Source organism: Penicillium lagena (genome assembly GCF_028827675.1).
Source record: "Penicillium lagena strain IBT 129212 chromosome Unknown utg000005l_segment0_segment0, whole genome shotgun sequence".
Lineage (NCBI taxonomy): Eukaryota > Fungi > Ascomycota > Eurotiomycetes > Eurotiales > Aspergillaceae > Penicillium > Penicillium lagena.
Window position 1 is genome coordinate 2,045,608 of NW_026623226.1, and position 26,310 is coordinate 2,071,917.

At 46.4% G+C, this 26,310-nt stretch overlaps 11 protein-coding genes across 11 annotated transcripts; 3 read left to right on the forward strand and 8 right to left on the reverse strand.

The window, feature by feature from the left end:
• Positions 1-358: 358 nt before the first annotated feature.
• N7510_007542 (class I SAM-dependent methyltransferase) lies at positions 359-1,231 on the reverse strand (the record flags this gene model as incomplete). The annotated part of the gene is made up of 1 exon (XM_056979467.1): positions 359-1,231. One exon carries the CDS (start codon positions 1,229-1,231, stop codon positions 359-361), a length of 873 nt encoding a protein of 290 aa, XP_056832510.1.
• Positions 1,232-1,352: 121 nt separating this feature from the next.
• N7510_007543 (uncharacterized protein) lies at positions 1,353-2,345 on the forward strand (the record flags this gene model as incomplete). Its single annotated transcript, XM_056979468.1, has 3 exons — positions 1,353-1,392; positions 1,581-1,727; positions 1,999-2,345. The coding sequence occupies 3 exons, from the start codon at positions 1,353-1,355 to the stop codon at positions 2,343-2,345; spliced, it is 534 nt and encodes a 177-aa protein (XP_056832511.1).
• A 1,512-nt stretch (positions 2,346-3,857) lies between these two features.
• On the forward strand, positions 3,858-4,949 carry N7510_007544 (uncharacterized protein; the record flags this gene model as incomplete). The annotated part of the gene is made up of 1 exon (XM_056979469.1): positions 3,858-4,949. One exon carries the CDS (start codon positions 3,858-3,860, stop codon positions 4,947-4,949), a length of 1,092 nt encoding a protein of 363 aa, XP_056832512.1.
• Positions 4,950-6,199: 1,250 nt separating this feature from the next.
• N7510_007545 (MFS transporter) lies at positions 6,200-7,628 on the reverse strand (the record flags this gene model as incomplete). The annotated part of the gene is made up of 4 exons (XM_056979470.1): positions 6,200-6,645; positions 6,697-6,799; positions 6,871-7,505; positions 7,583-7,628. The coding sequence occupies 4 exons, from the start codon at positions 7,626-7,628 to the stop codon at positions 6,200-6,202; spliced, it is 1,230 nt and encodes a 409-aa protein (XP_056832513.1).
• A 1,418-nt stretch (positions 7,629-9,046) lies between these two features.
• N7510_007546 (catalase) lies at positions 9,047-11,102 on the reverse strand (the record flags this gene model as incomplete). The annotated part of the gene is made up of 11 exons (XM_056979471.1): positions 9,047-9,120; positions 9,179-9,607; positions 9,666-9,750; positions 9,807-10,094; positions 10,146-10,269; positions 10,330-10,337; positions 10,389-10,481; positions 10,534-10,744; positions 10,806-10,829; positions 10,890-11,022; positions 11,069-11,102. The coding sequence occupies 11 exons, from the start codon at positions 11,100-11,102 to the stop codon at positions 9,047-9,049; spliced, it is 1,503 nt and encodes a 500-aa protein (XP_056832514.1).
• Positions 11,103-11,603: 501 nt separating this feature from the next.
• N7510_007547 (serine hydrolase domain-containing protein) lies at positions 11,604-13,517 on the reverse strand (the record flags this gene model as incomplete). The annotated part of the gene is made up of 4 exons (XM_056979472.1): positions 11,604-12,411; positions 12,466-12,730; positions 12,789-12,899; positions 12,962-13,517. 4 exons carry the CDS (start codon positions 13,515-13,517, stop codon positions 11,604-11,606), a joined length of 1,740 nt encoding a protein of 579 aa, XP_056832515.1.
• A 527-nt stretch (positions 13,518-14,044) lies between these two features.
• On the reverse strand, positions 14,045-16,056 carry N7510_007548 (Zn(II)2Cys6 transcription factor; the record flags this gene model as incomplete). The annotated part of the gene is made up of 6 exons (XM_056979473.1): positions 14,045-14,670; positions 14,736-15,013; positions 15,076-15,297; positions 15,347-15,787; positions 15,837-15,908; positions 15,968-16,056. The coding sequence occupies 6 exons, from the start codon at positions 16,054-16,056 to the stop codon at positions 14,045-14,047; spliced, it is 1,728 nt and encodes a 575-aa protein (XP_056832516.1).
• A 364-nt stretch (positions 16,057-16,420) lies between these two features.
• Positions 16,421-18,185, reverse strand: N7510_007549 (sulfite oxidase; the record flags this gene model as incomplete). The annotated part of the gene is made up of 2 exons (XM_056979474.1): positions 16,421-17,897; positions 17,965-18,185. 2 exons carry the CDS (start codon positions 18,183-18,185, stop codon positions 16,421-16,423), a joined length of 1,698 nt encoding a protein of 565 aa, XP_056832517.1.
• A 1,877-nt stretch (positions 18,186-20,062) lies between these two features.
• On the forward strand, positions 20,063-21,613 carry N7510_007550 (CRAL-TRIO domain-containing protein; the record flags this gene model as incomplete). Its single annotated transcript, XM_056979475.1, has 4 exons — positions 20,063-20,800; positions 20,857-20,898; positions 20,959-21,058; positions 21,108-21,613. 4 exons carry the CDS (start codon positions 20,063-20,065, stop codon positions 21,611-21,613), a joined length of 1,386 nt encoding a protein of 461 aa, XP_056832518.1.
• Positions 21,614-21,815: 202 nt separating this feature from the next.
• On the reverse strand, positions 21,816-23,224 carry N7510_007551 (MFS general substrate transporter; the record flags this gene model as incomplete). Its single annotated transcript, XM_056979476.1, has 2 exons — positions 21,816-23,015; positions 23,036-23,224. The coding sequence occupies 2 exons, from the start codon at positions 23,222-23,224 to the stop codon at positions 21,816-21,818; spliced, it is 1,389 nt and encodes a 462-aa protein (XP_056832519.1).
• A 701-nt stretch (positions 23,225-23,925) lies between these two features.
• On the reverse strand, positions 23,926-25,650 carry N7510_007552 (sugar porter family MFS transporter; the record flags this gene model as incomplete). The annotated part of the gene is made up of 7 exons (XM_056979477.1): positions 23,926-24,439; positions 24,487-24,594; positions 24,655-24,946; positions 24,999-25,005; positions 25,063-25,188; positions 25,241-25,503; positions 25,557-25,650. 7 exons carry the CDS (start codon positions 25,648-25,650, stop codon positions 23,926-23,928), a joined length of 1,404 nt encoding a protein of 467 aa, XP_056832520.1.
• Positions 25,651-26,310: the final 660 nt, after the last annotated feature.

Genomic DNA, 26,310 nt, shown 5'->3' on the forward strand with positions numbered 1-26,310 from the left:
CGAATGATATTACAGCCCCTTCGCAAATGGTCGACCTTTCCGATCTTTATCTTGACCCCTTTAATGGCCACATCAGCCTTTGATGGCCACCGAAACCTAGATACGGGCCGATCTGAAAATGATCAATCCAGGTCATCCCGAAGAATTTTGTCCCTTCCTGTCGTCAGGTTCGTTTTTACAAGGTTTCAACTCAGCAATTATGTGTTCGATTATGTGAAATTGAACATTCCAAGCCAAGCCAAATTATGCAATTTGCTCCATACCGATGGTTCGTAACAAAAATGACGGAAATAATAGAGAAAAGCCCGACTGGAATCGACAATGGTCTAATTTTGGAAACATTGTTAAACAGGCTCTCCTACTGTAGTTGAACCACCCAAATGTACTCCTCAGGAATCGTGATGATCTCGACAATCCGCAGCCCCGCTTGCTTCATCATAAGATGGATTTTCTCTTCGCTGAATATCCGGAAGGGGGTGTTCACTTCCTGCTTTAACAACACTTTCCGATTCCCCTCGCTGTCAGCCTTGATAACGGTGACTTCACGTCGATCCAAGTAGATACAGTTTCCCGCACTGGGCTCCAGTGCGGTCTCCTGATAGTAGATACCAGGAAATTGTTTACTGGGTATCTCGGGTGTTCGGGTTTCCCCTGGTAGACAGATTGGAACATCCGGGCTCACAAATGTAGACACGAAAGATATAGCCGCACGGCCTGTGCCTTGACGAAGGAGCTGAGCGACCTCACGGAGAAATTGCTCTGGTTGGCCATCCTCATGGAAGTGACTGATGCTTCCAAAAGCAATGGTGATCAGGTCCACCTTTTGCTTTGGGGCAATGGTTGCCAGCGATGTCCTCAGGTCCAGAGCAGATCCCACTACCCACGAGGTAGTCACTGCAGTTTCAGAAGCGGGGAGCCGTAGTTTCACCGCTCGATTGATCATATCTTCGGCGATATCAAGACCGATGAAATGGATTTTTCGGTCATTCTCATCTTGCGTACTACTGATCAATCCCTCGATGATGCGACCACTACCAGTACAAACATCCAGTACCAGTAGTGGGCTGCCCGATGGCGTTTGGTCACGGACGCTCTGCAGCTGATTCGCATAAATTGCGCAGTCCTGGGTGGTAGAAAAGAAATCTTTCCAGTAGACATCGTAAAACTCGGCCATGTAAGGCGAAGTGTACATGGCGCCAGCTTTCTGTTCTTCTGCCTTAGAAACAGTCATGTTGTCTGGGAATTGGATTTCGCGGGATCGATGGAAGACAGGATTGTCAAAATTGAAGGTTTGGGAGTTCGGGGATAGAGAGAGGAATCGTATACCGTTGAATGAATTGAAGTATCACACCATGCATCCCATTTTTGAAATGGTTTCTGCATACATCGAGTGTCATCAGTTGACATTCTTTCTGAGTATCGATTGAAGAAACAAAACGTGATCAAGTAGGACTCGGCTCGGGGACGCAAGGGGTCAAATGTCAAACCCGTTGATGTGGTTCCATCCAAGGTACACATACTGACCTACCCACCAACATACCTTAAAGGTACCCTAGCTCTGCATAGATCTGAGCGGATAGCTGACGAATTCCTACCGAATCGAAAATCCGAAGCCAGAGATCGCGATGCAAGGGGTGATGCCCATCGCGATATCTGCAGATCGTTTAGATCCAGGCGCGGGAATATCCAGGATACACGACCTTCCGTCTCCCTTGGGTGGGTGATACGTGCGCGTGCATTTTTTGTCTAAAGTGACTACTGGCCCCTTTGATCTTTCCTGTGGGAGCAAAAACCCTTCCTTTCACAACATTTCTGCTTCCGAAAGCGTTCTAGGCCGATGCGAACTGCTCGTCGTCATGGTACCTCCCTGAGAATTGTTCTAACATGCCAGTGCGTCGTTCTAGAAGGCGCATGCTTTTACTAAAAGGAGTGATCAAAACGCTTCGCAGGCCAGGAGACGAACACTGTCTTGTCTTCACGTTCTACCATTTCCTATAGTCTACACTTCTCTACTGCTGTGGTCGATCAAACCGATCCTGACCGGCTCGCACCGCTGGGAACTCGTGGGGAACTGGTTATCGAAAGACCAATCACTGGGCGAGGATATATATGTGACCTGGCCAGACCTCACTGTTAGCAGCTTCAGCAAAAAAGCACTCATTTGGAAACATCCTTTTGGTCCGTCAAGTCATGGCTATTACTGGACTGGAGAACTTGCCAGCTGGCAGGCAGATGGATCGCTGGGATTGTCGGTCGCAAGGATTATCAGGTCAAGCTGCATTGTCAGCGCGTTGAGCCGAGTGAAATTGAGCGGACTTCCCGAAGGGTACCCCCGCCGGCTATGATGTTGTTGTCGATATTGCGTCTCCCGCAGATCATTAGATGACCGTTCTGGGGGTTTTCATTCATGGGCCTGAATGGGCGGCAGTTCCTGGAAGTGAGTCAGCGGCCTGGCTGGTCTAGCGACCACTCCCTTTGGCGTTCTAACAGATCTGTCGGAATGCCGGGTCATACCTCAAGCAGCACTTGCCTCAATTCATGATCCCGATGCTCTGGCTTCAATTGGGCCGGCCCCCGCCTCTGACCACAAATGGCAAGACGGACAGGTGAGAGCTGCGCGATCGAACGGCAAAGTTTTCCCTGGTAGAACGACTAGTATACGCCTTTGGAGCGTCTTCAGCCCCGAAACAGGAGAACATATCGTCCGACTGCGCCTACGGTGCCCAGTTGCTCAAGCTGGTGACTGGCAGGGGGATATGTCTGGCAATAGTTATGAAAACGGGGTGGGCCCCAGCTCTAAGACAGGACTTCGTGAAAGATGACATCGTCTTCGGACAGGTGATCAGTGGCCGGTCGGTAGGCCTCCCAGGGGGTGATCGGGCCGTGTATGAATACGGTTCCTGTTCGCTTGAAACTAAGAAGAGATGTTCACATGACGGCAATTGAGCTACTCCAGCAAGTTCAAACGCAACATTTTGAATCACCCAGTTTTGAGAGCATGGATTTCTCTATCGTTCGTGATCGATGTACAGATTGGTCTGAAGAAACCCAGTTCGGATCTTTGATACTGCACCAAAACATGCCGCCTATGCTACAGGTTCATCTTGGCGAGGCAGTTGGAATGCGAACTGACTTCTATCCAGAGAACTCGACAAATGAGTTTTCATCCACTCTATCCGGGCCCTGGCAATTCTCTAAAAATACGGCTCGCTACATCTTGGGAGGTGCTTGACCGAACTACCGCCGAGGTGCTGGTCTCAAGCATCTGCAGATGGATCCAGAGCCTCGCAACAGATCAAGATTGCTCCATAGAAGAGATGATGACATAGTCATGTAGTTAGTTAGAAGACCACAACAACCACAAAGGACAGTTACTCACCGAGCACAAATTTTGAATCAACAAAGCAAGGCTTTTTAGATGAAAGCAAGGGAGATGCTCCAGAACATTCTGGTCAACTTCGATCAAACAACATCTGACGAAGCGTTTGCATTCCCTATCTTGCTGTGAAAGCAGGAAATGCTCCGAGCATTCCAACCAATTCTGGTCAATGAACATCTAAGACGGGGGCGATTGCATTCCATAGTTGCGCCAGGTACATAATTGCCCCACACCTACTGATCTGCAGAGTCTATCAAATAAGATCTAGAATGACGCATCGGCCCGTCCTGGCATTAGATATTTAATCCGAAGCATGCTTCAGCTGACGCCTGCAATTTTGAGGACATTGCTATGAAATATCTCCCCTCGTCGCCCCCCTCGCCTTTCTCTCTGTATTAATACCTTCCATTGCGACATGCATACATCCTAATATCTACCTGACAAGGGCCTCAATTGACCTGCTGCATTAAATCTTTTCATGACGTCCATTAAATGTCACACAGCCGAGTCTAGACCAGATCTTTGGCAGGCTCTACAGGATGACCAAAATCCCCTGAACCTCGCATGGCCCGTTTTTTTGGATCAGAACTTCACGTTCAAAAAATACGTCCCAAAACTTCTAGAGATACAAGGTCTGTCTCGCTTCCAATTTGCGATTGTTGAGCAGAGCGCAGAAGGAAACGAGGTGGTCATCGGATGTGGACGATCGGTTCCTTTCTTCTCACCTGAGCTACATACGCATTTCCAGCTTAGAGGAGGACAATGGTCCTCGTTTTCCCAGGAGGAGATTGAAGTCGCAATTTCCTGTGCTCTACCCAATGGAGGCTACGACACAATTTTGGCGCGTGGGGTCGAGCAAGCCTCACGGCGCCAACAGCATCTAAATCTCCCCCAAAATCCACCGCAACTCTTGTCGCGGCCATCTTCTTCTCCATCTTCTCCGGCCGAAGCATTCATGTCATCCTCTTCGACATCATCATCACCAACCACCTCGCCCTCTTCGATCTCTTCGTTTTCTTCAAACAACAGTCTGACTGCCGAGCAACTGAGAGAATCCTCTAGTACATGGCTTCTTACAGAGAAGCCTAACGCTCTCTGTGCTTTATCCGTCACGGTACACCCGGAAAGGAGGTCTCAAGGCTTTGCAGAGATGATCATCGAGAAGATGAAACAAGCCGCTCGGGAAGCGGAATTGTCTGTCTTGGTTGTCCCTTTGCGTCCCACCTGCAAACAGAAATTCCCCTTGTTGAGTATGGCAGAATATATCTCGTGGATAGTTCCAAAATCCGAAGGAAAAGAAAATGGAATCGATTATCCTTTCGATCCATGGCTCCGGAAACATGTTCGCTTAGGTGGCAGGGTGATTAAGGTCGCTCCACGAAGTATGGTTGTGACCGGTACTGTCCAAGAATGGCAGGAGTGGACTACTGTCAATTTGGGCTGCGATGAAAAGAAGAATGGAGCGAAGATAACCTTTCCGGGTGGTCTCGTACCTCTGGAGTATCATATGAAGGAAGATCAATGCGTTTATACTGAACCAAACGTGTGGCTCTACCACAATCTTGGATAACAGGAATAGAACAATTTTTCCCATAATGTTCAATACAAGATTACACTCCTGTCCCTTTGCATACAAGAAAGCTTCTGGAAGTCTACGCCCTGTACGCTCTAGTCGCTTGACCATCCTGTTTGTAGATGGTCAAGTTGTCGCTCTCCGTAGGTTCTTTCTTGACCCTTAAAAGACTTTCTCTACTTCGCTCCTTTTCTATGTTCTCTTCCCGGTAACCGGTTTTGCCTTCATTTGTCTCTGATATATTTTTGATAGAGCAATATAGGTTGAAGATGCTTCCGAACTCCAATCTTTCGAGCGCGGTCCCAGCTAGGAGTACCCAGGGATTCGTTAAAAGTACCCTGCTCATTTGGACCCGCTCCTTTGTGGTACTACGAATGGGGAACCGCGTTAACGTTTAGTTAGTTACCCTCAAGAACATAGACTATGTGTCAAGAATTGGAATTCCTACCGGTCACATACAGGGGTTTTACCCCTCATCAATATTTCCTATCGTGTATTAGTACGCCCTCTAAATTGTCGAGCATTTCCCAGTTTTATCAAAATCAGTGATTTATTTCTTGGTAATTTACAATTCCCTGTGGGACCGTCGTACATCCAGACTTTGACAGTATGTACTGAGAATACTCGAAAGTTCCGCGCCTGGGAGTACCTAGAGGAGTGGTCCAAATGAGCAGAGTACTTTAGCGAATTCCTGGGTACTCCTAGCTACGTGCCCCCTCGAGCCCGAAGAACGTGGTGAGGACCCACGCCCTGATGCCTAAGGCCTCAATCTCTCAGCCCTGAATGGAGAGGTACCTTATACCATCTATTCTTAAGATTATTTTTCACCTAAAACACAATATAAGGCTGTCTCCTAGTGAGATAAGCTGAGGTATCACATCACGGCGGTGTTCTATAAGCGTCCCCGGCGACACTCAAGGCTGATTCCTCAACAACCATCTGCCGAGCACCAACGAAGATGAAGCTATTCAGAATCGAACTGCGTCAGCCCGAAGACGGATATATAGCTAGCCAGGTCTCCTTCCTACTCCCTCTGATCTCTCTCTGATTCCCCCAAGGACCACCAAGCGGCGATGCATGGAATTGTTTTGTATGTGTTCTGCAGAAAAAAGGTCCCTCCTGTATAAAACCACCTCCAGGAATCCATAGAAATTACACAACTTTTCTTGAACATTTAAAAGCATCCTTATGGTCCGCTTTCCATCTATCATTTTTTTTATTTCTCAACAGGAGGTACACGCTCCACATCAGTCCTTTGTGGCTTTCTTACTTGACCCAGGCCCTGAAAGCCAGAGGGTTGACACCGCCGTGAGGGCGGGCAAAATTCCAAGGGACAATACCATGGTATTCCAACCATAGTGACTATCAACGTAGCCTCCAAGTATTGGACCGACAGTAAATCCAGTGTAAACAGCCATTTGCTGGATGCTGAAAGTCTGCGCTGTAGCACTTTTCTCCCCAAAGATGCCGGGCGTTTTTTCTGCCATCTCCTCGGCCACCTTCTGCATCTCCACCAAAAGACAGGGGGAACTGCAGTTGGTGAATAGCCCAAACAGAGACAGTAACGCGAAGAAAAGAATTTTCTGTTGCATAGTATTCTCATGAACAAATCTCATGCAGATCAATGAAGGGGTTAGCAGAGTGAACCCCGAGGCTGCGACAATACGGGTTCCGAATCGATCAGAAAGATAACCTAGATGGTTAATATGACAAAGTTATCAACATTGAGAGGAGATGATCATACCACAAAGAGGCTGGAACAGCACCGTTAAAGCAATTGGAAGAAACGTAAGCCCAGCACCGAAAGTATTCCAATGGAATGTATCTTCCACAAAGACTGGGAGCACCTAGAAGTCCAAATATGAAAAGTAAGCCAAGCCCGTATCATGATAATGCACTGTTATCTGTTTGAACGTACAGAATCTAAAGCCGTATTTAGAAGGGACTGTAGAATCACCGCCCATGTAGCAATAAGAATTCGTGGCTGCTGAAGAAGGCTCCATATCGCAAATACCTGGCTCGGCTTCTTTTGAGAAGCCTCGCTGTGCTGACTCAAGCATTGAGCTTCATCGTTGCCCTCACGGCTCTCCGAAGATAACCATTTAGCCGCAGTTTTCTTTTCGACTATCAATAATCGCAGTATAAAATCGACACCAATGAGACCAAAGACTGTCCCACAGAATGAGTAATATCCAGCATTGTGGTAAATAATTCCACCCAGCATGGGGCCCAGTGTGAATCCTAGCGTGAAGGCAATGTCCACATAGCCAAGCACTTGGCCTAGACGATTTCTTGGGACAGTGTCGCTCACAATGGTAAACGCAGATAGACTGACCATGACGTTCGCAGCACCTTGAAGAATTCTTGTCCCTATATACCAAGGGATAGAGGAAGCAGCGGTAAACAAGGCCATAGATACTAGTAGAAAGACAAGACCAAAGAGAAACCATTTCTGTCGAGTCTTCGCTGCATCTAACAGATAGCCAAAGACAGGAGCAAAGCAAAAAGCAGATACAGCTTCTGAAATTAGAACCAAACTAGTCCAGTATTCACCTGTCGATAAGATTGCGTCAACTCCGAGTAAAATATCATAAAAAAGACAAAGAAAATGTCCAAATAAGACAACTTACGATCTTGAAAAGATACATCAGCTCGAGTAACCAAAACACTTGGCATTATAGGAACAATCTTTCGCAGACAATGCAAGATTAGAAGGCTAGCTCAGATTTCAAAGGGTATCAATTCTAGGGTACCATTGCGTAGAGAAAAACATCCTATTGTCAAATTAAAGATATTAGCATCCTCAGGCTGAAAATTGGCAAAGGGTTGCCCGACGCACAGTAAAGAGCGATAACGAGATCGTCAAAACAATGAACAGCTGAGACGAACGCGTTTCTAACAGGAAAGGGCGCCGTCTGCTGGTCGGCTCGCACCATGATTTAATTGTGCGCAACATGACCGACTGTAAGGACGTTATTCGGACAGTGTCAGGCTGTAGTGAGGAGAAAGAAACATTCGACAGCAACTGTGTTTGAACATAGTGCAGTGTAGACTATGCTAATATGAGCTGTCCATTCCTCGCCTTGGATCGGTATGTGACAACTCAAAAAATGTCACTGGGCCACCTTATTGTCTCTTTGGTCAGGTGACCACTTTGCGCGAAATGTAGATGAGACGCGGGTTTTCGCTGTGAGCAGGATCCGCCCATAGGTAATCCACGCGGATTTTTGATACCAAGAACCCGTGGGCAACCCTTCGCGACATGTAAACTCGAAACTATGCGAATCAAGCCCTGGGAGATAGGAGGAATGTTGAGGTACGTAAGATCACATAATTGGGGGGGAAAAATCGATTTAAAATATCTCTTTGTCAGGCATCGAGAATTCGACCCTGAAGTATGGTGTTGTGAAATGCCTTCTTCATCTTCCGAGAGCTCTCCAATTCCGATGAAACGGACTTGACTAATCTGCCCAAGTGTCGGGAAGCCATAACGTGGAGTGGTGTTGTGCTTTTGCTGTTCTGGGTTGATTGCGGGCAATTTCATCTTCCGATTCCTTTTAGGCTTTGCTATCATATTAATGTATCGTGGGTATGGCTCACTTCTTTATCTGGGGTCAATGAATAAATTTAAATCAATGAAGATCATAGGCTCATGGGGTCAGATTGACGAGGTCTTTGCAATTTTGTAAAAAAAAAAAAGAATCCTTCGGTGCGCGATTTTAAACCCTTAAAACTAGTATGCAGCATTTTAAAAGAAGCCAACTGACAGCTCGTATAGAAGAAAAGTCAAAATTCCATGTATACGTCGAAAATGACGAGAATATATGAAATGAAAGATGGAAACAGTGCGCACTGCTCAGAGCGAATGAGTAGCGTCATTGGTGTGGCGATAGTAGACTTTCCGATTTGACACTTCCTGATGGTATTATCAGAGTGATTCTTATCAAACTAGGACCCTCAATTTGCATTTCAAAACATGTCACCGTCGTCGTGTAAAGAAATCATCATCGTGTAAGATTTCTCCGTCCCTGGTCTATAAATTTTTTTAATTCCATGGTTATTCGTTTGTCAATTTTGAAATGGACCACAAGGACTTATTTCTTGATTTGTGCCTCTGTAGCTTTTTGCACTCTCTTTCCGAGGTCCTGGTCGACACGGGAAAACAGCGCTGGAAAAGTAAGTCAGCCAAGGTATCCCGAAGAGATCGAAATCTAGGTATTACTAACCATAAACGTCATTTCGCAACTTGGCAGACCAAACCCCTTTGAGAGAAGCAGCGATATTGCCTATGGTTCGATCTTGGTGTCCAGAATCCCGACCAATGACTTCCCATAAAGCCGCAGGCTGCACAAAATCATCGTCCGTAACGTGGCTTGTGTAAGTTGTGACTTCCCCAACCCACTTCTCATGCTCTGTGTGAAGGCTGATGGACTTTGGGCTTATTCCTTTCACCTCAGGGTAGAACTTGGTTGGTTGCAAAGTGGAGTTGACATAATTTGGATCCCCACCATAATTGTCATCAAATCTCATCTTGCCATCTCTTTCGAATGGGCAGTACACGGGTACTTTGGCGGCATTCGTGGGCAGCATCTGGTAATTAACACCCAAGCGATATCGAGCCGCCTCAGGGTAGGAAAATAGTCGTGCTTGAAGGACTAAGATGCAAATGAGCCCGCTGTTGGTGAGGTAAAACGTGAAAGAAAGCTAGCATACCTGGATCAGCCGAGCCTGCAAGCCCTGGGACCATGGTTGATGGTGAGAAGGCCGCCTGTTCAATATCGGCAAAATAGTTGCCAGGCTAATAACCCTTAGTATCGACGAACATAGTATTGTATCCACCAAAGCTATACTCACATTGCGATTCAGTGTTATCTGGCCGATCTGTCTAAGTGGGAAGTCGTTATGCGGCCAGACTTTGGTCATGTCAAAGATATTCCATCTATAGTTGACCGCCTCAGATGGATCCATGACCTGGACATAAACGTTCCACTTAGGGTAGTCTCCTCGCTCAATAGCCTCGAACATATCCTGAATCATGTAGTCTGGATTTTCGCCTGCAATTTTAGTGGCCTCCTCTCGGGTGAAATTTTTGATCCCTTGTTGCGTTTTGATGTGGATCTTGATATATTTAAAGGAGCCGTCCTAATGAAGTAAGTGACTGAGAAATTTAAAAATGTCAACTAGACCGCTCACTTCTTTTGTGAATTTGTATGTGTGTCCACTGTAGGAGTTCAGGAATCGCACGGATTTTGGGGTTCCACGATCACTGAAAAGATGCAACAGCTCGTGGATTCCTTCTGGATTACCCACATGAAAACTAGAATTTTGCTCTATTAGTTACCAATAACATTTTGAACTCCATAAATCGAGCACGTACTCCCAGAACTAATTAAGTTATTAGCAGTTCAAAATATACCTTGCATTTCTCGCGCTTACCATGTTTGGGTCAGGAAGATGGGTCCTTGGATGTCTCTTATGAGAGCGATTCATGGAAGGAAATTTGATGGGATCCCGAATGAAGAAAACCGGCTAAAGTCAATTTAGAAACATGACTTCTTTTTCTTTCTTAAATTTCACCCACCGTGTTGTTAAAAACCCAATCCAGGTTACCTTCGTCGGTGTATAGCTTCATGGCCCAGCCATGGACATCTCGAGATGTATCAGCAGAGCCTGCCTCTGGACCGACAGTAGAAACACGCATCAACAGCGGAGTCTTCTTGCCAGCCTTGTTAAGAAAGCTAGCTGAGGTGATATCCGAGCAGTCAGAAGTTGCTTCAAACTCTCCGTAGCCGCTAATATAGAAAGAGAAATGAGTTCGTCCATTTGTCAATTCGGCAGAATGTTTTGACTTACCCAACAGCTTTGGCATGAACGACACTAAAAATAAATAGAATCAGCTTAGTCTCTGCTACGACCTAGGTATGGCATTGATCATACCGCTCTGGGATTCTTTCGTGGGAGAAATGCGCCAGAGTTTCAATAAGTTGGGTGTCTTGTAGGAGTCCCAGCCCAGCGCCCTCTCGATTTCGCATCAAAACAGCAGTGCTGCTGCTTGCGAAGGGACATCCTTCTTGGAGTAAGTTTAAGCTATCCTGAATATGATGGCCCGAACTCACCTTCGGCGAGGGTGTAGTATCGTTGATCGGACATTTTGAAAACAAGTGTATATCGTTGATGGGTGTAAGTTGAAACCAGTAAGATTGACTGTGAGCGATTTCCTTGTTTATGTTAAGGTGTGCGGTTGGCATTCATTCACAGTGCGTTCAGTGTTCTCCATAGTCAATTACATCATGACAACTGCTTCGAAGAGACCCGTTGTTTCAGCGTAATAAGCGTAGTTACACCCACAGATCGGTCAATCATTGTCGTAAGATTGTCAATGCTTTCTGAAAATGTGGATCGGGTACCAAGGTGACGTGGGGCGAAGAGCTCTTCCGCATCCGACCGCCCTTTGAGCATTTAACCTTCGGAATGATCTCACCACCCCGTATTAACGATTCCTGCGGCATAGAGAAAAAATTTGGCAAAGCATAAATGAAGATATGGATCTTGGTGTATTTGAAGGACCCATAATGACTACAAGTACCCGTCATACGTGGCTAAAATTAAATACATCCAATCCAATTGGAATAGAGCACAATAACAGTGACTTTACTTCCTTACTAGAGTCACTTCCAGAGCCGGCATCTCGACGCTAAGAGCTTTGCCCTTGGAGTCTAGCGAGAAGATGAATTCATCCAATCCATGCCCATTATACTGGAACTTGTCCAGGTCCATCCAGGACACACAAGTCGCAGTACCAGCATCCGCCAATTCGGTCTTGTCTTGAAGAACACCTCTAAAGGCCTGTTTGGAGCTAGAGTCATTCTTCTCAATGAGCTGAGTTGGATATAACCGAATGCTCAGATTCGATGCTTTCGTAATACCCGTGAGCTCTGCCAGCGTCTGCCGGAAATCCGTGCCATTGCTTGTAAAGCCTTCAATATATAATCCTGGCAGTGAATCGTAGGTGACAGTGATGGATGAGTTGAGATTGCCAGATGCCAAATACGCGCCAGCAAAGTTCTTTGCGGCCTGCTCCAGGGCCGTCTTCATGGCTCCGGTTAGTACGGCTTGCGTGTAATCTGCCTGTGCGTTCAGGTCAGCAGGCGCTTGGATATCGGCAGATAGGATCGCGTAGCCAATCCCGTAGTCTGGTACCAGGCCGAAATACGAGCTGTAGAGGCCGTCGTCGTATCCTTCATTACTCAGGACGCTATACACGTCCACCATCGAAGTATTCGGGTACTTTCCACCACTGTAGATGACCCAGGGGCTGCCGACAGAGTTGACCGGATTTGAAGTGTGCGAGACAGGCTTCAACCAGCGGCGTGTTTGGACTGAGGAGAGAAGGGTTGAGTTTAGAATGGCCTTTCCGGCAATGGCGAGGTCCCTTAAACTGCTGAACATGGACGTCGATCTGTAGTAGGATTATTAGCTTTGTTTATCGCACTTGCAGGGATCAAAAACCCACGCTTCATTTTCTGGTCGGCGGGTTGACCAACCACTGGCTTCTTTGTTAACCGGAATGACCCCTTTCAATGAGTTCTCCGGTGCGAATACAGTAGTCTCATTCATTCCTAGCGGAATTGAGATGTGCTTCTGGACAATTTTGTCGAAAGGCTCGCCTGTGTGCTTTTCCAGTATATATCCCAGGAGTTGGAAGGCCATGTTTGAATAACTCGGAGTACTGCCAGCAGCGGCAACGGGAGATCGGTTTGCTAGATCCTGAAGAATCTCTGATAATTACATCAGCCGAGATTTTAAGATTGTCTGCTACCATCCAGGGAGTCGTACCATCGGCATTGCACATAGAGCTGTCTTTGCAACAAGGCAATTGACTAGTAAACTGGGGTGGCAACCCAGCTTTGGGGGCACTTTCTTGAGATGCTAAGTCGATAGAGCAATCTGTACAAGCGCAATTAGAGAGTCTGTTTCCGTGGCCCTTTTATATGACATTAAAAACTCACAATCTCGAGCAATACCGCTCATGTGGCTTGTGAGCTGTCCAACAGTAACACCATCCCATTGTACACTATTAAAAAGATTTTGCTTTTTAACAAAGTTGGAGAGCTCCGGAATATGTTTGGTGACAGGGTCATTCAAGATCTGATCCCCACCCGCAAGGAGAAGGCTCCATACAGTGAAAATCTCAGTCAGTCCACCGATGCGATAGATACTATCCTGTGTGACATTGTGAGAGACATCTGAAGTCACTCTGTGTGCAGGAGAGGTATAATGGTATTGCCAGAAGGCAGGTTCACTCTCCGCGTCTCCCGTGTTCGACGAGAACAATGCGATGCTGAAGGTGGTGTTAGGCGATATCCGCCCATTTGGACCAGTATCTTCTTTGACGAGCTGGTCAAATTCTTGGGTAAGCTTTTGTAGGGCGCCTGCAATAGTTGGATCACTCGCATTCAAAGTGAATGGTGGATATGGAGATCCAAGGAGAGGACAAGGTGTGAATGCCAACGTTGACAAGGCCAGGGAGCAGAGAGAGACGAAACGAACAGTTGATGAGACCATAGTGTTGGGAATAACGAAGGAATGAATTAATTGTTTTGAATTCTACATAAATTATATCTGGCACCATTTCTAGAGCTTGTTTTATGGGAACACTCGGGTCGGTGAAGTGGCTCTTCGCGACCCGATCGGCTCGGCGATACACCAGACTTATGGGGGCCAAGCTCCAAAATTGCCAGAAGCCGCGGAGAACCATATATGGGTGCAATGGTGTAATTTAGATCATAGGTAGTTGGTCTACCCCTTCAGTTGTATGTTTCTAATGCTTTAGTTCCGTTCAATTGCTCCCACCCGTGAACGATCTAGTCTACAAGGGTATTCACTCCAGCGATTCTACCTTTCTTTGCTTCTGGCAACATTTCGACACTGCTAGTACCTTCTTCCTAAGTTTTTTCTTCTGTACCTTTTCGCTATATAAAGAATCTAGTTCAGTAAGATTTTCTCGGTTAAATTCGTGTGTGTTAGGAATTTCCTTGCGATAGTCATTGTCAAAAGTGGTTCGCCGTCTTGGGTACATTTCAATTCCACGGTTATATCCAATTTCTCATCATCTGCTCTATGGAAGCATCGAAAAGACTATCATGCGGAAACTCTGCATCCTCAATCATAGGCATGAGCGAGCCCACTTGGGGCCAACTAGCCAAGTCTGTAGATCCATATTCTGGTGCATGTGAGAAATCATCCACTTCATCGATGCCCACGCTGCTCGTCATTGCATCTGCCTTGCTATCACTTCCGTCGAGTCTGTTCAGAATATATGTGATGCGGTTTCTGAAGCCAAAGAAAACATCTCGCCCACCGTTAAAATCCACGTGGGGAGTTGACAATGCTCCAACACGCTGTCGCAATTGAGCCAATGTGTCAACGAAAGCGGCGGTTTGCTCTGGTCTAGAGACTATAACAGTAAGGCGGTAGGCTGCAAGCATTGCAAATGCCATTTGTACCCACTGTGTGTTGACAAACCCCAGTTCCAAATCAGCAGGTAGCGAAAGATATAGATGAATTGTGGATTCGGCGGCGTGGAGCGCCGCATAGGACATCTCATCCCGCCAGGACCGTGAGGTTGTAAATTTGTGTTTTGGTTGCTGTCCTGCTATAGTGAAAGCAAGCTGGTATAATGATAGGCCAGTCGTGTGGAAATGAATCGCGAGTAATGCTACCCGTAGTCAATAAGCAAAGATTCCGAACCATTGCTTTAAAGCAAGTCTTAGATCCACTCACGAGTATCGTCAATATTAAAGGGTAATTGACTTTGAAATGATTCAAGGTCGGACTTCATATTAATAACATAGAGCTCGGTTCCCGATCCCGGTCTCATCAGCTCTTGTCCATGACTTGCCGATAGGCGGTCTATTTTCTCTGCGATGCGCTGTAATTGAACAATGTAGATGAGGTATTTATCGTATGTGTGTTCCGGCGTGTCATAGAGAGACTGGCAGCATTTCTCGATGTATGAAGTGCAAGGAAAATTAGACTGCTTCAGTACATGTATTGAAATCCTGATATGAACGCCAAAAATGAGCTGCCGTAGGGCTGATACACTCTAACGAAGATCACTTACGAGGACGATAAGTAATAGCAACCAATGAGCGCCCTTTTTTCGTCGTTATGCCAAGATTCTCGACTATATTTTGCGTCGTTCAGGTTGAACTGCGGCGCAAAGAGTAGTTTGGTCTTCCACGTTTTTGACTCTGGCGGTCTATCAAGTCGCAGATCGATGATAAGGCTAATGGCCAGTTGAAGAAATTGAGTGTAGCAACGAGGCTTCGCATGGTAATGTGACCTGTTTCGAATGATTAGACCTATGAAGTATTTCCAGGCGCGTTCATTACCAGGCCAAGAACACCAATAGCCCTTGCAGCAAGTCAAAAGAGACATCTCCATTGAGGACCATACGGCAGGCAATAACTTTCTTAACTTCAGCCCCTAGTAGCCGCTGCAACGGCATGTCTTCGTATGATGCAGAGGCAAGAATGGCTAGAAATAAGAAAGGTCTGTCCTCCCGTAGCTGCAGGACAGATACCTGTGGAGAGACCACCACAAACGGAAACTGAGGGGTCATAGTTGTCCGGAAAATCTCTAAATACCTTTCAGCAGCCACCATACTCAGAAATCCTCGGTCGACAACATCGTGCAGGTCATTTGCACTTTCAAAAGTGGGCTTATTCTCTACGTTGCTCACTGAATTCGTAGGGGCATCTGACGGTTCCTCTGAGGTTGCAGCTCGATCGGTTAGAAGCTCCTTGATCCTCGATTCGAGGGCCTCGATCTTCCTTTACAGGGGTCAATCAACATAAGACCTAGTCGGTGAAGACCACTCACCGATCCTTGTGGAAACCATTGAAACGTCGACCAGTCTCGCGACGAATGCATTCTCTTCCTAGACGGAAGCATCTATTCACGGGTCAGTCTTGCACATGCTCTAACGCATTTTGGCCCGAAGTCGATATTACCGATTACACGTGTGAGGGTTATCCGGGCTTCGGATGCAGCGGACCTTGGAGTTTGCACAACTCTGGCATGTTTTGGAAACAGTGGGCATGGTTCAGGGGTGAAACAGATTCATTCAAGTATAGAATACAATGTAACTCAAAGTCAAGTGAGTTGAGATTGGTATCGTTGCTTGTCGTCCTATCTTCAGACGACGAAGAAGAGGCTGTGCTCCGTTTGACAATACTACTTGGCACCACAGCGCTGAAGCACCAAAAACAAATCTTAGTCACCAAGTCATGTGATAACCTTTACAACCCACCCATGAATACAACTATGTAGTCATCAACAAGCGATAACGTTAGTTAAAGCCTTTCTCAGCGATTGAAATCAAGTTGAATAAATCAGATCAACAAAAAGATAATTAAAAGAATAATGTTAAGAAACTATTAAACAATCTCCTCCAAACTTCGAAATCAATCATCAACATCGCGCGGATCATGCGTGTTCCAGTACTCTTCGTACTCCTCCTGCGTTTGACCAGACACTGGGTCGTAGTGAGTAAGCGGAGCCAAAGGAATACCAAGTTGCTCGAACTTGTCAAGACGCTTTCTCGTAATTTCCCTCTTCTTATTGACGCTGTAAACCTTGATTCGATGAGCGGAGGATGTAACGTGAAGACCCCAGTTCCATGCCGCACGAATATTTAGAGGTTGCGTATTGAGAGAGTTGTCCCAGCACCGACAAACAATCTCAATCCACCCCTCAACCTCACAGGGGAGCTCATACTCCCACGTACGCCATGTCCACTTGCCCTTTTTGGACAAATTTCCAGGTGGCACCTCGTACCATGTGAAACCGCCATCTGCAGATAACTCAACTCTTTCAGGCCATCGACCTCCACCGGAGTAAGCCCAGCCCTTGCAACGGATTTTGCCCATATGCACAATGGCTTGCTTAGTCCATGGAGACATGATAGCGGAGCTGACAGGCATCTCTTGGATTTGAATGCCGTCTGTCGGGCGCTGGTTGTATTTGCCCACTTGCTGGTTGAAATAGAGGTATTCTCTGCTCTGGACTGGCGCAAGGGACGGCTTCTTGATAGCCTTGATGCGATAGAGCCACTTGACGCTCCGAGCACCAATATATCCGAAAACGACGACCCGTAAAGGATATCCATGGATCTTAGGTAAGGGCTCGCCATTCATTTCCCAAGCGAGCATGACCTCATTAGCTTTGACTTTAGACCATGGTACGCTAACCACGTAATTGCCGACCTCGAGATCCTTGACATAGGTTTCCGCACCATACAACTCGAGATGCTTGGCTGAATTGGTAAGACCACCACAATCCTTGATGAGTTTCTTCAAGCTAATACCCACATATCGCGCCGTGCCGATAGCACCTTCGGCCCACGGTGCTTGCGGAACCTCATCACCCTGTCCGCCATACAATCCAATTTGCTCAATACGGCGGGTTCCTGAGCACTGAATAGTGACAGTCTTCTCCATCCGAGGAAACTTGCTCTCATCCATGAGATCGTCCAAAGTATATCGCTGCGGATGCTGTACCAGCCCATCCAGGGTCATATCCCATTTATCTTTTTCGATGATGGGAATGCCTCCGTGATTCCGCACAAAATGCAGCGGATTAGGTGTGATGACTTTAGAGGTGACTAGTCGCTTGGGGGGCTCTCCATTGTAAGGGAATTGCAGAAGGTGCAGCATGTCCGGATGCTTCTCACGAAGAACGGTGCGCCAGGAGTCATCTGCGACAGAAGCAAGCTCCCCGCCAAGTGCAGTGTGCCATGCTTTGAAGTCGTCGCCAGGAAGCACGGGGTTCGTTCCCGGTATTGGGCCAAAATTGAAATCGGGGCAAGGTGGGAAGGTCTGAGATGTTAGAATTTTGTGTGCCTTCTGCTTTTTCTCAGGATAATCTTCCCACTCTACATATCTATTACACACAAATTGTTAGCTCCGTACTTCCTCACATTCAAAAATTATGTTAGGGAAAACAATACCCTTTCCATCCTTGCCGCTCTCGAGCAAACAGCTTGGTACGGTTGCCGACCGAGCGAATAGCCTCCTCATCCTGCACCAACTTCGTGGGCCGCGGTGGATACAAGTGAATAGTCTCACTTCCAGTTTGATCAAGGATAGGCAGCTTGTGGCCTGCCATCCCCTGTTCTATCTTCCACTCATCAGGGCGGTTTGTTGTATCCAAAGAAGCATCGATCTCCATTGTGGATGCAGGTTGATTTTTGGATACAGGTTGACGTCGACTTCGAAGAGCAATATCCATGGATGAAATGAAGTAAAACCAAGAGATGTTTCTCGAATGGTATGAGGACTTGGGTTTTATATTAAATTCCCAAGGGGGGGGGGGAAGGGGAGTTCTCGACCCTTCAATGGACACTAGAGTTCCGGTACACTTTGTTGATGACGCGAACATTCTACCCCGGAGTTATTTTTTGTCCAACTAGAGCAAGGGAGGATTCCGATCTTTGACTTTCAGCCAAAGAATCCTCTCCCTTGGATTCAGTGGCCCTTTTGCCGATTTGGAAGTGTTTGTGCCTGTTATGGTCTCAGATCAGCATGCCAGTAGTGGTCGATCCCTTCATTTTCAGTGACCCTTTGGAAATTTTTCATGAAACTCAATTGCTCTGAAGTATTAATATTGTGGAAAGAAGAAGGAATAGCAACAGCCTAAACTGGAATCGGAATCTAGGGTAACATACCGTCGCCTACGAAAGATTTCGGACCCACCCATTCCAACTTCAAGTCTACTGTTAAGGAGTACTTGGAGGGTGGTTCGGGCGACGAATAGCGAGGTTAATTAGTCCTACCTTTCTCCACCCACCTATGGCCTTCAAATTTGGGTGCCCCTCCAGCCAAAGATTCTCAATTTAAGGCTCAAAACAATTGCTTTGAATATTGACTTGCAATAAAAAGACTTCATGATATATATTCTGCAGCGGCTCTCACCCGACCGTAGATGTAGACGATACGGTGAGTAAAAACAGGAACTTACTCTCTCTTACCACTGAATGTCTAATATATCTAGCCGAAAACGAATCAGCTGTACCGAAGGCATTCGCCCGGTTGCACTAGATCTAGGGTGGTGAGTGTAAAAGACGGCCAGGCAGACCTCATGTACCTGGTCTACGAAGCGACTGAAAGAATCCTTGAATCATACATTGCCAAATCTCAAATCGAGTCTTGTGGTTTTGTATCGGTTTCTTTCTCATTCGGATGCCCTGAGCACTCTGTCCCCGAAGCGGCTCAGCAAGTATGCTCAAACACATCCAGCATTATAACGTCTGAAACTTCGCTCAACACAGCAAGCTTGTCTTCCATATTCGACTCTGATGATTTTTCACTACCTAACGAACGTAAGAGCACCCGTCTCCTTATTATATTATAATTATATTAAGCTCAAGGATATTCCTCCTTGATATCTGATTGTCTCGTTCATTATGTACCGTTGATCTCTATTGGTCCTGGCTGTATAGATATTCCGATGCCTGTCATGGATGGCCTCGTGTCTACTAGCAGGCCCGCCAACATGAAAGGGAATAAGGGCTCAGACCCTCCCGTATCTTGGCTGTCACGGAGATCGCTTCGGCCTCGATGCAGCAGCTCTTATCACTGACTGCAGGGATCATCGAGTACATAGCCTAGCCATTTTCGTTTCGCGAGCTCAAAAAGACAGTCATAAAGCTTGTAAAATAGTAGGGAATATTGTCTAGCGTTCTAGACGGGGTGGATGATCCTCTTTGCCTTTTTGTCGATCCAGACAAACACTGCGGGGTAAATAATAGCGGTTCTGTGACTTTTACGTCAGTGCCCTGGCAGAATCACTTTACCCTAACTACCTAAGGACGGCCCTAAGCCTATATCTGCGGTTTGACCCCCTCATCCTGCCGTAGCCCCACTTAAGGCTGCGGCATTGCGTTTCCCCGAGGAACCTAGGTCGGCAAGCTGAAAATAACACATTATCACATGGACAAACCCATGTTTGCTTATTCAAAGCTTCAATAATAAAAGGATCGAGAGATCCCACCTGGGCACCCGTTCTTCTTTGTTGCCCCATCGGATTACCTTTTGACTGTGAATACCATGGCAGCAACTACCACAAACGTCCCAGCTGGCTGGCTCGGGAACCTCGATGCATCACAAAAGGAAAAGCTAGGACAGTTTTGGAGGATCCTGATGCAATCATGGGACCCAAGCATCCCTGCGATAAACAGTGAATCAAACGGAAGTGCGACAGTACATCGACGGTTTTTCTCCCTGAGTCGGCGCACCGAACCTACGCAGGAGGAGATCTCTGCGATCCCTGAAAATCTGCTCAAGACTCTGAAAAGCCTGCATGCAAATGCAACCGAAATTAAAGCTGTGGGGTCGCTTCTGTCCAAGCTGCCGGGCGACGACCTCCGAGCTGCCTACCTGACAATCCTCAAACAAGACCATCCCGACGCGCTGTGCCTCCGATTCCTACGCGCAGAGAAATGGAATGTTCCCAAAGCGTGGATCAAATTTGTCCGAGCCTTGAATTGGCGGGTTAACGAATACAAAGTGGACACTGAGGTGTTGCTCAAGGGCGAAAAGCATTACCTGGCCAAATCACGGCAAGCAGAGAACTCGACTGAGAAAAAGGATGGCGAGGGCTTTGTGTTACAGCTCCAGACTGGAAAGGGCCACTACCATGGTGCCGACAAATGGAATCGTCCCATTTGTATTATTCGAGTGCGCTTGCATAACCCGAATGAGCAGACCCAAAAGGGACTGAACGACTACATCATCCAGTGCTGTGAGACGGCTCGATTACTCATGGTTCCTCCGGTAGACACAATGGTAAGTGAATACAGTATCATTATGGATGAAATAAAGCTAATACCTACGGAAACCAGTCCATTGTTTTCGATCTCACTTCATTCAGTCTTTCGAATTGGGTAATTTAGCATCGCATCTTAGTAATTATACATTTCACCAGCTAACGTGGACATGTTTAGGACTTTCCTCCTGTCAAATTTATCGTCGACTGCTTCCAAGAGAATTATCCAGAGTCTCTTGGTGCGATGATCTTCTACAACGCGCCGTGGATCTTCTCCGGTTTGTCCAGCTTCTCTGCAAAGTAATCACGAGCTCATCATTAATCCAGGCTTCTGGAAAATTATTCACGGAATCCTCGACCCAGTCGTTGCATCCAAAGTGCACTTCATCAACGGTGCAAAGGAGCTCGAGCAACTTATCCCCAAGGAGCACATTATCAAGGAACTTGGTGGTGAAGAGGATTGGGAGTATGAATACATCGAACCTGCATCTAAGGAAAATGAAAAACTGAAGGATACCGAAACGCGGGATGAGGTACTTGCACGAAGGAAGACACTTGGAGATGAGCTCTTCGGTCTCACCGCGGAATCAATCTTAACGCCCGAGGCTGAAGGGTTGAAGGATCGCCGAGATGAGGTGATCAAGAAGTTGTGCGAGAATTATTGGGAGCTTGACCCTTTTGTACGCTCTAGTACTGTTCTGGATCGAACCGGTGTTATCAAATCCGGGGGAAAGATTGACTTTTACCCTGAAGAAGCTCAGACCCAGACTGAGAAACTGAAAACTGTGACAGACCATGTGGAGAACACACAGTCGACGACAGTGGCTGCTTGAAGATTGTTTCAGAGTCTTTACTACAATATCCATGGTTTCCTTGTTTTCTGTGATTTGATTAGATTCAAGAATCTACTACAGCTTATCCTTTTATCCAGACCAGCTTTCTAAGTTCCAGCAATAGAAAGAAGTCAATGGAACAGTAGGTAGGCATCGATTATCCTCCCATAATTCTCAATCCGGGTCCACTAAACTTCTTTCACTATATACTCGCTAAAAGTTTCCATTCACCAAGTATATTCCGACTCATCATCATGGTCAAACCACCAGCAGCTGACATAACTCCTCCAAAAATCCACATGGCGTTGAATCCGTGATCCTGAAGAATTGCCCCCGCCACCGGCGTTCCGATGAGATTACCAACCGTCATGGCCGCATACCCCATTCCCATTCTGGTTCCAATTAAGCCCCTATCGGGAGAAAGGCGGACGAAGCATGTTGGTGGCAGCGAGACAAATGCCCCGGAAAAGAAACCGTACAGCAACGCAACCACCACAACTCCCGCCAAATTGGACAAATCAATCAGTGCAAACATCAAGGCGCCACAAATTATGGTGCATACAAAAACGATGTTGAACGGACCGACTTTGTTTGCAAAGAGGTTGGGGAATATTCGGCCAAAGACTGACCCTGCTGTAATAATCGACAGCAAGTAAAATCCCACTTCGTCGGCAGCAATCTTCTTGGTAACTGCAAAGTATTGGATATAGAAGAAGGGAATGTTGAGCGATATGAATGTCAACATTCCACCCAGTACGAAAAAAGTGTATGCGGGTTCTTTAAACGCGGAAAGATCCAACATTTTCCGCTTGCTGGAAGGTTGAACTCTGATTCTAAATACCAATAGTGGTATAAGAAGTGTAATGAAGATGATCAGACTTATTGCTCGCACAGTCCAGCCAAATCCAATTCGGTCAATGAGTCGGTGAAAGATTATCGGATACAGAACTCCACCTAGACACAAGTCTAATGTTATAAATGAAACTTTGAACATGGGAATCCACATACCTAGTCCACCTCCCGTAGCCGCGATCCCATTTGCAAGTGCCAATCTTGTATCAAAATAGGTGGACAGAACGGCAACACCAGGAATGAAGATAAGTCCGACTCCAATGCCAACGCAGAAGCCCTGCGCAAGAATGACTTGATAATATTCGTGACACAGACTGGTCATCATGTGTCCAAATATTACTAGGAAGGATCCCGTGGACAACAAAATATGGAAATAACCTGCGTCGTAGAGAGGACCCGTGATTAACCCTAATATTAACAACAAAGAGGATTGCACCGAGCCTATCCATGAGATAGTGGAAGATGACGCCACAAATAGGTCTCCCGTCTCGTAGTAGGTCTGATATGCGCCAAATGTGTTGAGTATTCCCCTGAAGACATGTATTAATTGCTGTCTTTATATTCTGTTACGGCAAGAAGTGCTGACCAGGTATTCAAGAAGATGAAAAATGTTCCCACTATTTGGATCCATGCCCATGTTCCACCATTAGGAATGGAAATAGTATCGTTTGCAGCAGCCTTTGGTGTGATGGGATTCTCGATTGCTTGAACGGTTTGATTGCCGCTGAGCCGCAATTCGTCACAACCTTTTTCGTCCATAATCGATTAGAGTTTGAGAATGACAATTTAAAGAGGACAAAAGTGAACTAAAACTTTCCACAATCAGCTTTAAGTAAAGTCATGACGGGACGAGGCTGTCATTGAGGCCGGGTTGAATAACCGGACGCCGAAATCCCGGCATCCAGGCTGTTCTAATAAGCAACCTCCATGATAATTTCGATCGCGTCTATCTTGCCTTATGCAGCTTGGTTGTTCCCTTATCAACGGGGTATGCAATCCTTCCGTTCGATGGTGGCTTCCGCACGGATGACAAGCATCGGAGATCGCCGACAGGCGCTATTCAGGTATATCCTTGCAATCATTAGTACAACAATGAATGCAATCTATGTTCCTTGAAAAAATTTTCCAATTTCTAATAAGTAGACATTCCAAACATGCAAGGTCTCTTGTTTGGTCATTTAGAGCTCGAAGCCTAAGCCGATCTGAAAGTATGACACGCATGCAAGATGCTATTCTCGCAGCCCCTCGCTAGACAATCTCCATATGTAAAATCCTCTCTTCATCCTTTGCTTCCAGATTAAGCCGTTTTTCTGCTGCTGCAACGTGAATCTCGTGTTTTTGCATCCGGATCAGTTCTTCCTCCGGAATATTCATCAGGACCTTCGGGCCTGAGAATAGGAGATCAATCTGCTCCAAAGTTTTTCCTTTTGTCTATGATAATACGTAAGAATCAAGAATCTTCAAAGGGAACTTAAACTTGCCTCCGGATAAAAAAAGTAGATCAACGGGATAAAGGCAGCATTCAAAGCCGCAAAGATAATATAGGTCTTATACCCAATATTCGAAATTGCAGGTGGGGTAATCTCCGCCACGATGAACGTAAACAGCCATGTTGCTGAAGTCGAAAATGCAGCCGATTGTGAGCGCGTCACCAAAGGTGCGTATTCTGCAGTTAGCAGCCATGGCCCGGGGATCCAGCCTACTCCGAAGCAGAAGTCATAAAAGAACAGGGCCACGGTGGCAGCAATTCCTGGGGCGAAGGCAACAACGGAGGTTGTTCCTGCCAAAATGCACATCCCCATGCACATTCCGATTAGTCCTCCTAGAAGAAGAGGTCGGCGTCCTGTTCGATCAATAATAAAAATTGGAATGAGGGTCGAAAGGTAATAGAATAAGCTCAAGAAACCTGACATCAAGCTCGATAGGCGTGGGCTAAATCCAACACTCTTAATAAAGATGTATGGGGCATAGTATCTAGCATGTGTTAGATTAAATCTTCCGAGTTTTGGAAATCCACCTACGTGATCAGATTGATCCCTGTCAGTTGCTGCATAATCATGGAGCCCGCGCCTAGCATGGTTCTGTGGAAAATGCGTTGTTCGCCATTGGAAAAGACCGTCCGAATGGGTCTAAGGGACCAGAAGTAAGCTTTCTGTGCATGGAGATTGTTACCATTGCAAAATAATTACCCTTTCCCTCCCATTCGTTCCTGAGATAGCCTCTCCTGAGCAATTGCAGTGATGATCTCCAGTCTCTCTCTTTCAGCAATCTCAACGCCTTCGTGCTCGTATAAACGCACGAGAACTTCCATGGCCTCCTCAGTTCGATCGTGGGAGAGAAGCCACCGAGGTGTCTCGGGGAGAAAGGTTATCAAGGCAATAGTCGACAAAGCGAAGACAATCTGAAGAGCAATTGGGAACCGCCACTGCATGCCACTATCCACAAAGCCGAATCCATAGTCGACCCAGTATGCTACTGCCACTGTACCAGTGGGATTAGCAAAACCAAAGACAAAAGTTTAAGCAGAACTTACCACCGCCCTATTTTTTTTTTCGGTTAGTAGTGCACTCCTAAAGTCAAATATGGGGAATACATACCACGTTAGTTGAAAGCTCTGTCGTAATAAACTTCCCTCTCGTCTTTGCTTGGACTAGTTCCGCATGCCACACTGGAATCGTGGACGTTATTATCCCATTCCCAGTACCCGTAATAATTCTTCCAACCTGAAATCCAGATGAATAACTAATCATTGACCCTATACATGGGAATGCTCACCATGAGTTGGGGAATGTGAAAAGCTGAGCACTGAATGGCAGTGCCCACTGCAAGCACAAATGCACCAACAACAACAGTATGTTTGCGACCCAGTCTCTCGCCAATAAACATGGTCAACAGAGACCCGGCCCAACAGCCGATATTATAAATGGCTACCACTAGACCCTGGAGCGTTGAGCTGCCATTGCCGGTTGTGGTGTTAATTGCAGGGAATTGTTTGGTGAAGGCTGGACCGGTAATGACACCGCCCATTACCCCTTGCTCTATGAGCTGGTTAGATCTGAGTAGTCAAAAATACGACATATTGGAGACCAACCATATCCGAAGAGTACAAATGCGACTGAGCAGGTCAGACTGATCAAATGCAAGAGTCTTGGACCCTTCAGACTGGAAATTCCTGTCATCAACATGATTCTATTGTAAACAAGTATGGAAGGTTGACTATGCCGAGCAAAAACGGGGGCATCTCGATATTTCTAATATTTCGGTGCAGCTTGGGCCTACTACCGAGCTCCCCACGGGGTACAAAGCGGAGAAAAATCCAGAATGTTATCTCCAGCTAGTTAGCTATCGTATTAGATCAGTTCTATACTAGTTCTCTGCACGGTTCGGCAATCTGGTTCCGAAATTGCGTGGAGGGAGGACATGGCTCGGTGCAGTCCTTCCGTATTCGGTTTAGTCAACGTGGGGGAATCGGATGAATGCCGAGATGGATGATGGTTCTTCTTTGCGTGGGGGGTCAATATGGAAGATCTGATCATAGGGTCAGTTTTATACAAGAAAGACTTTACCTATGATTGCTTTCGTGGTCGCATGCATGCATATACACTTACAGAATCCTTGCAGTATTGGTGTTCGTTGACAGACATAAACCCGAAGAAGGTGCAAGGATATGCGCAGAAGACAACCGGGCTTATTCAATGTGATATGCTCTGCAAACTGCAGCAGCGACCAACGAAAGGAACACTATCGCTAGGTTTTTATTTTTATTTTTTTGTGTCCATGATGGCGTGCTCGAGCGCACGCATGACTCCGCCAATCTGAGTAACTAACTCACATCCTCCCCAGTT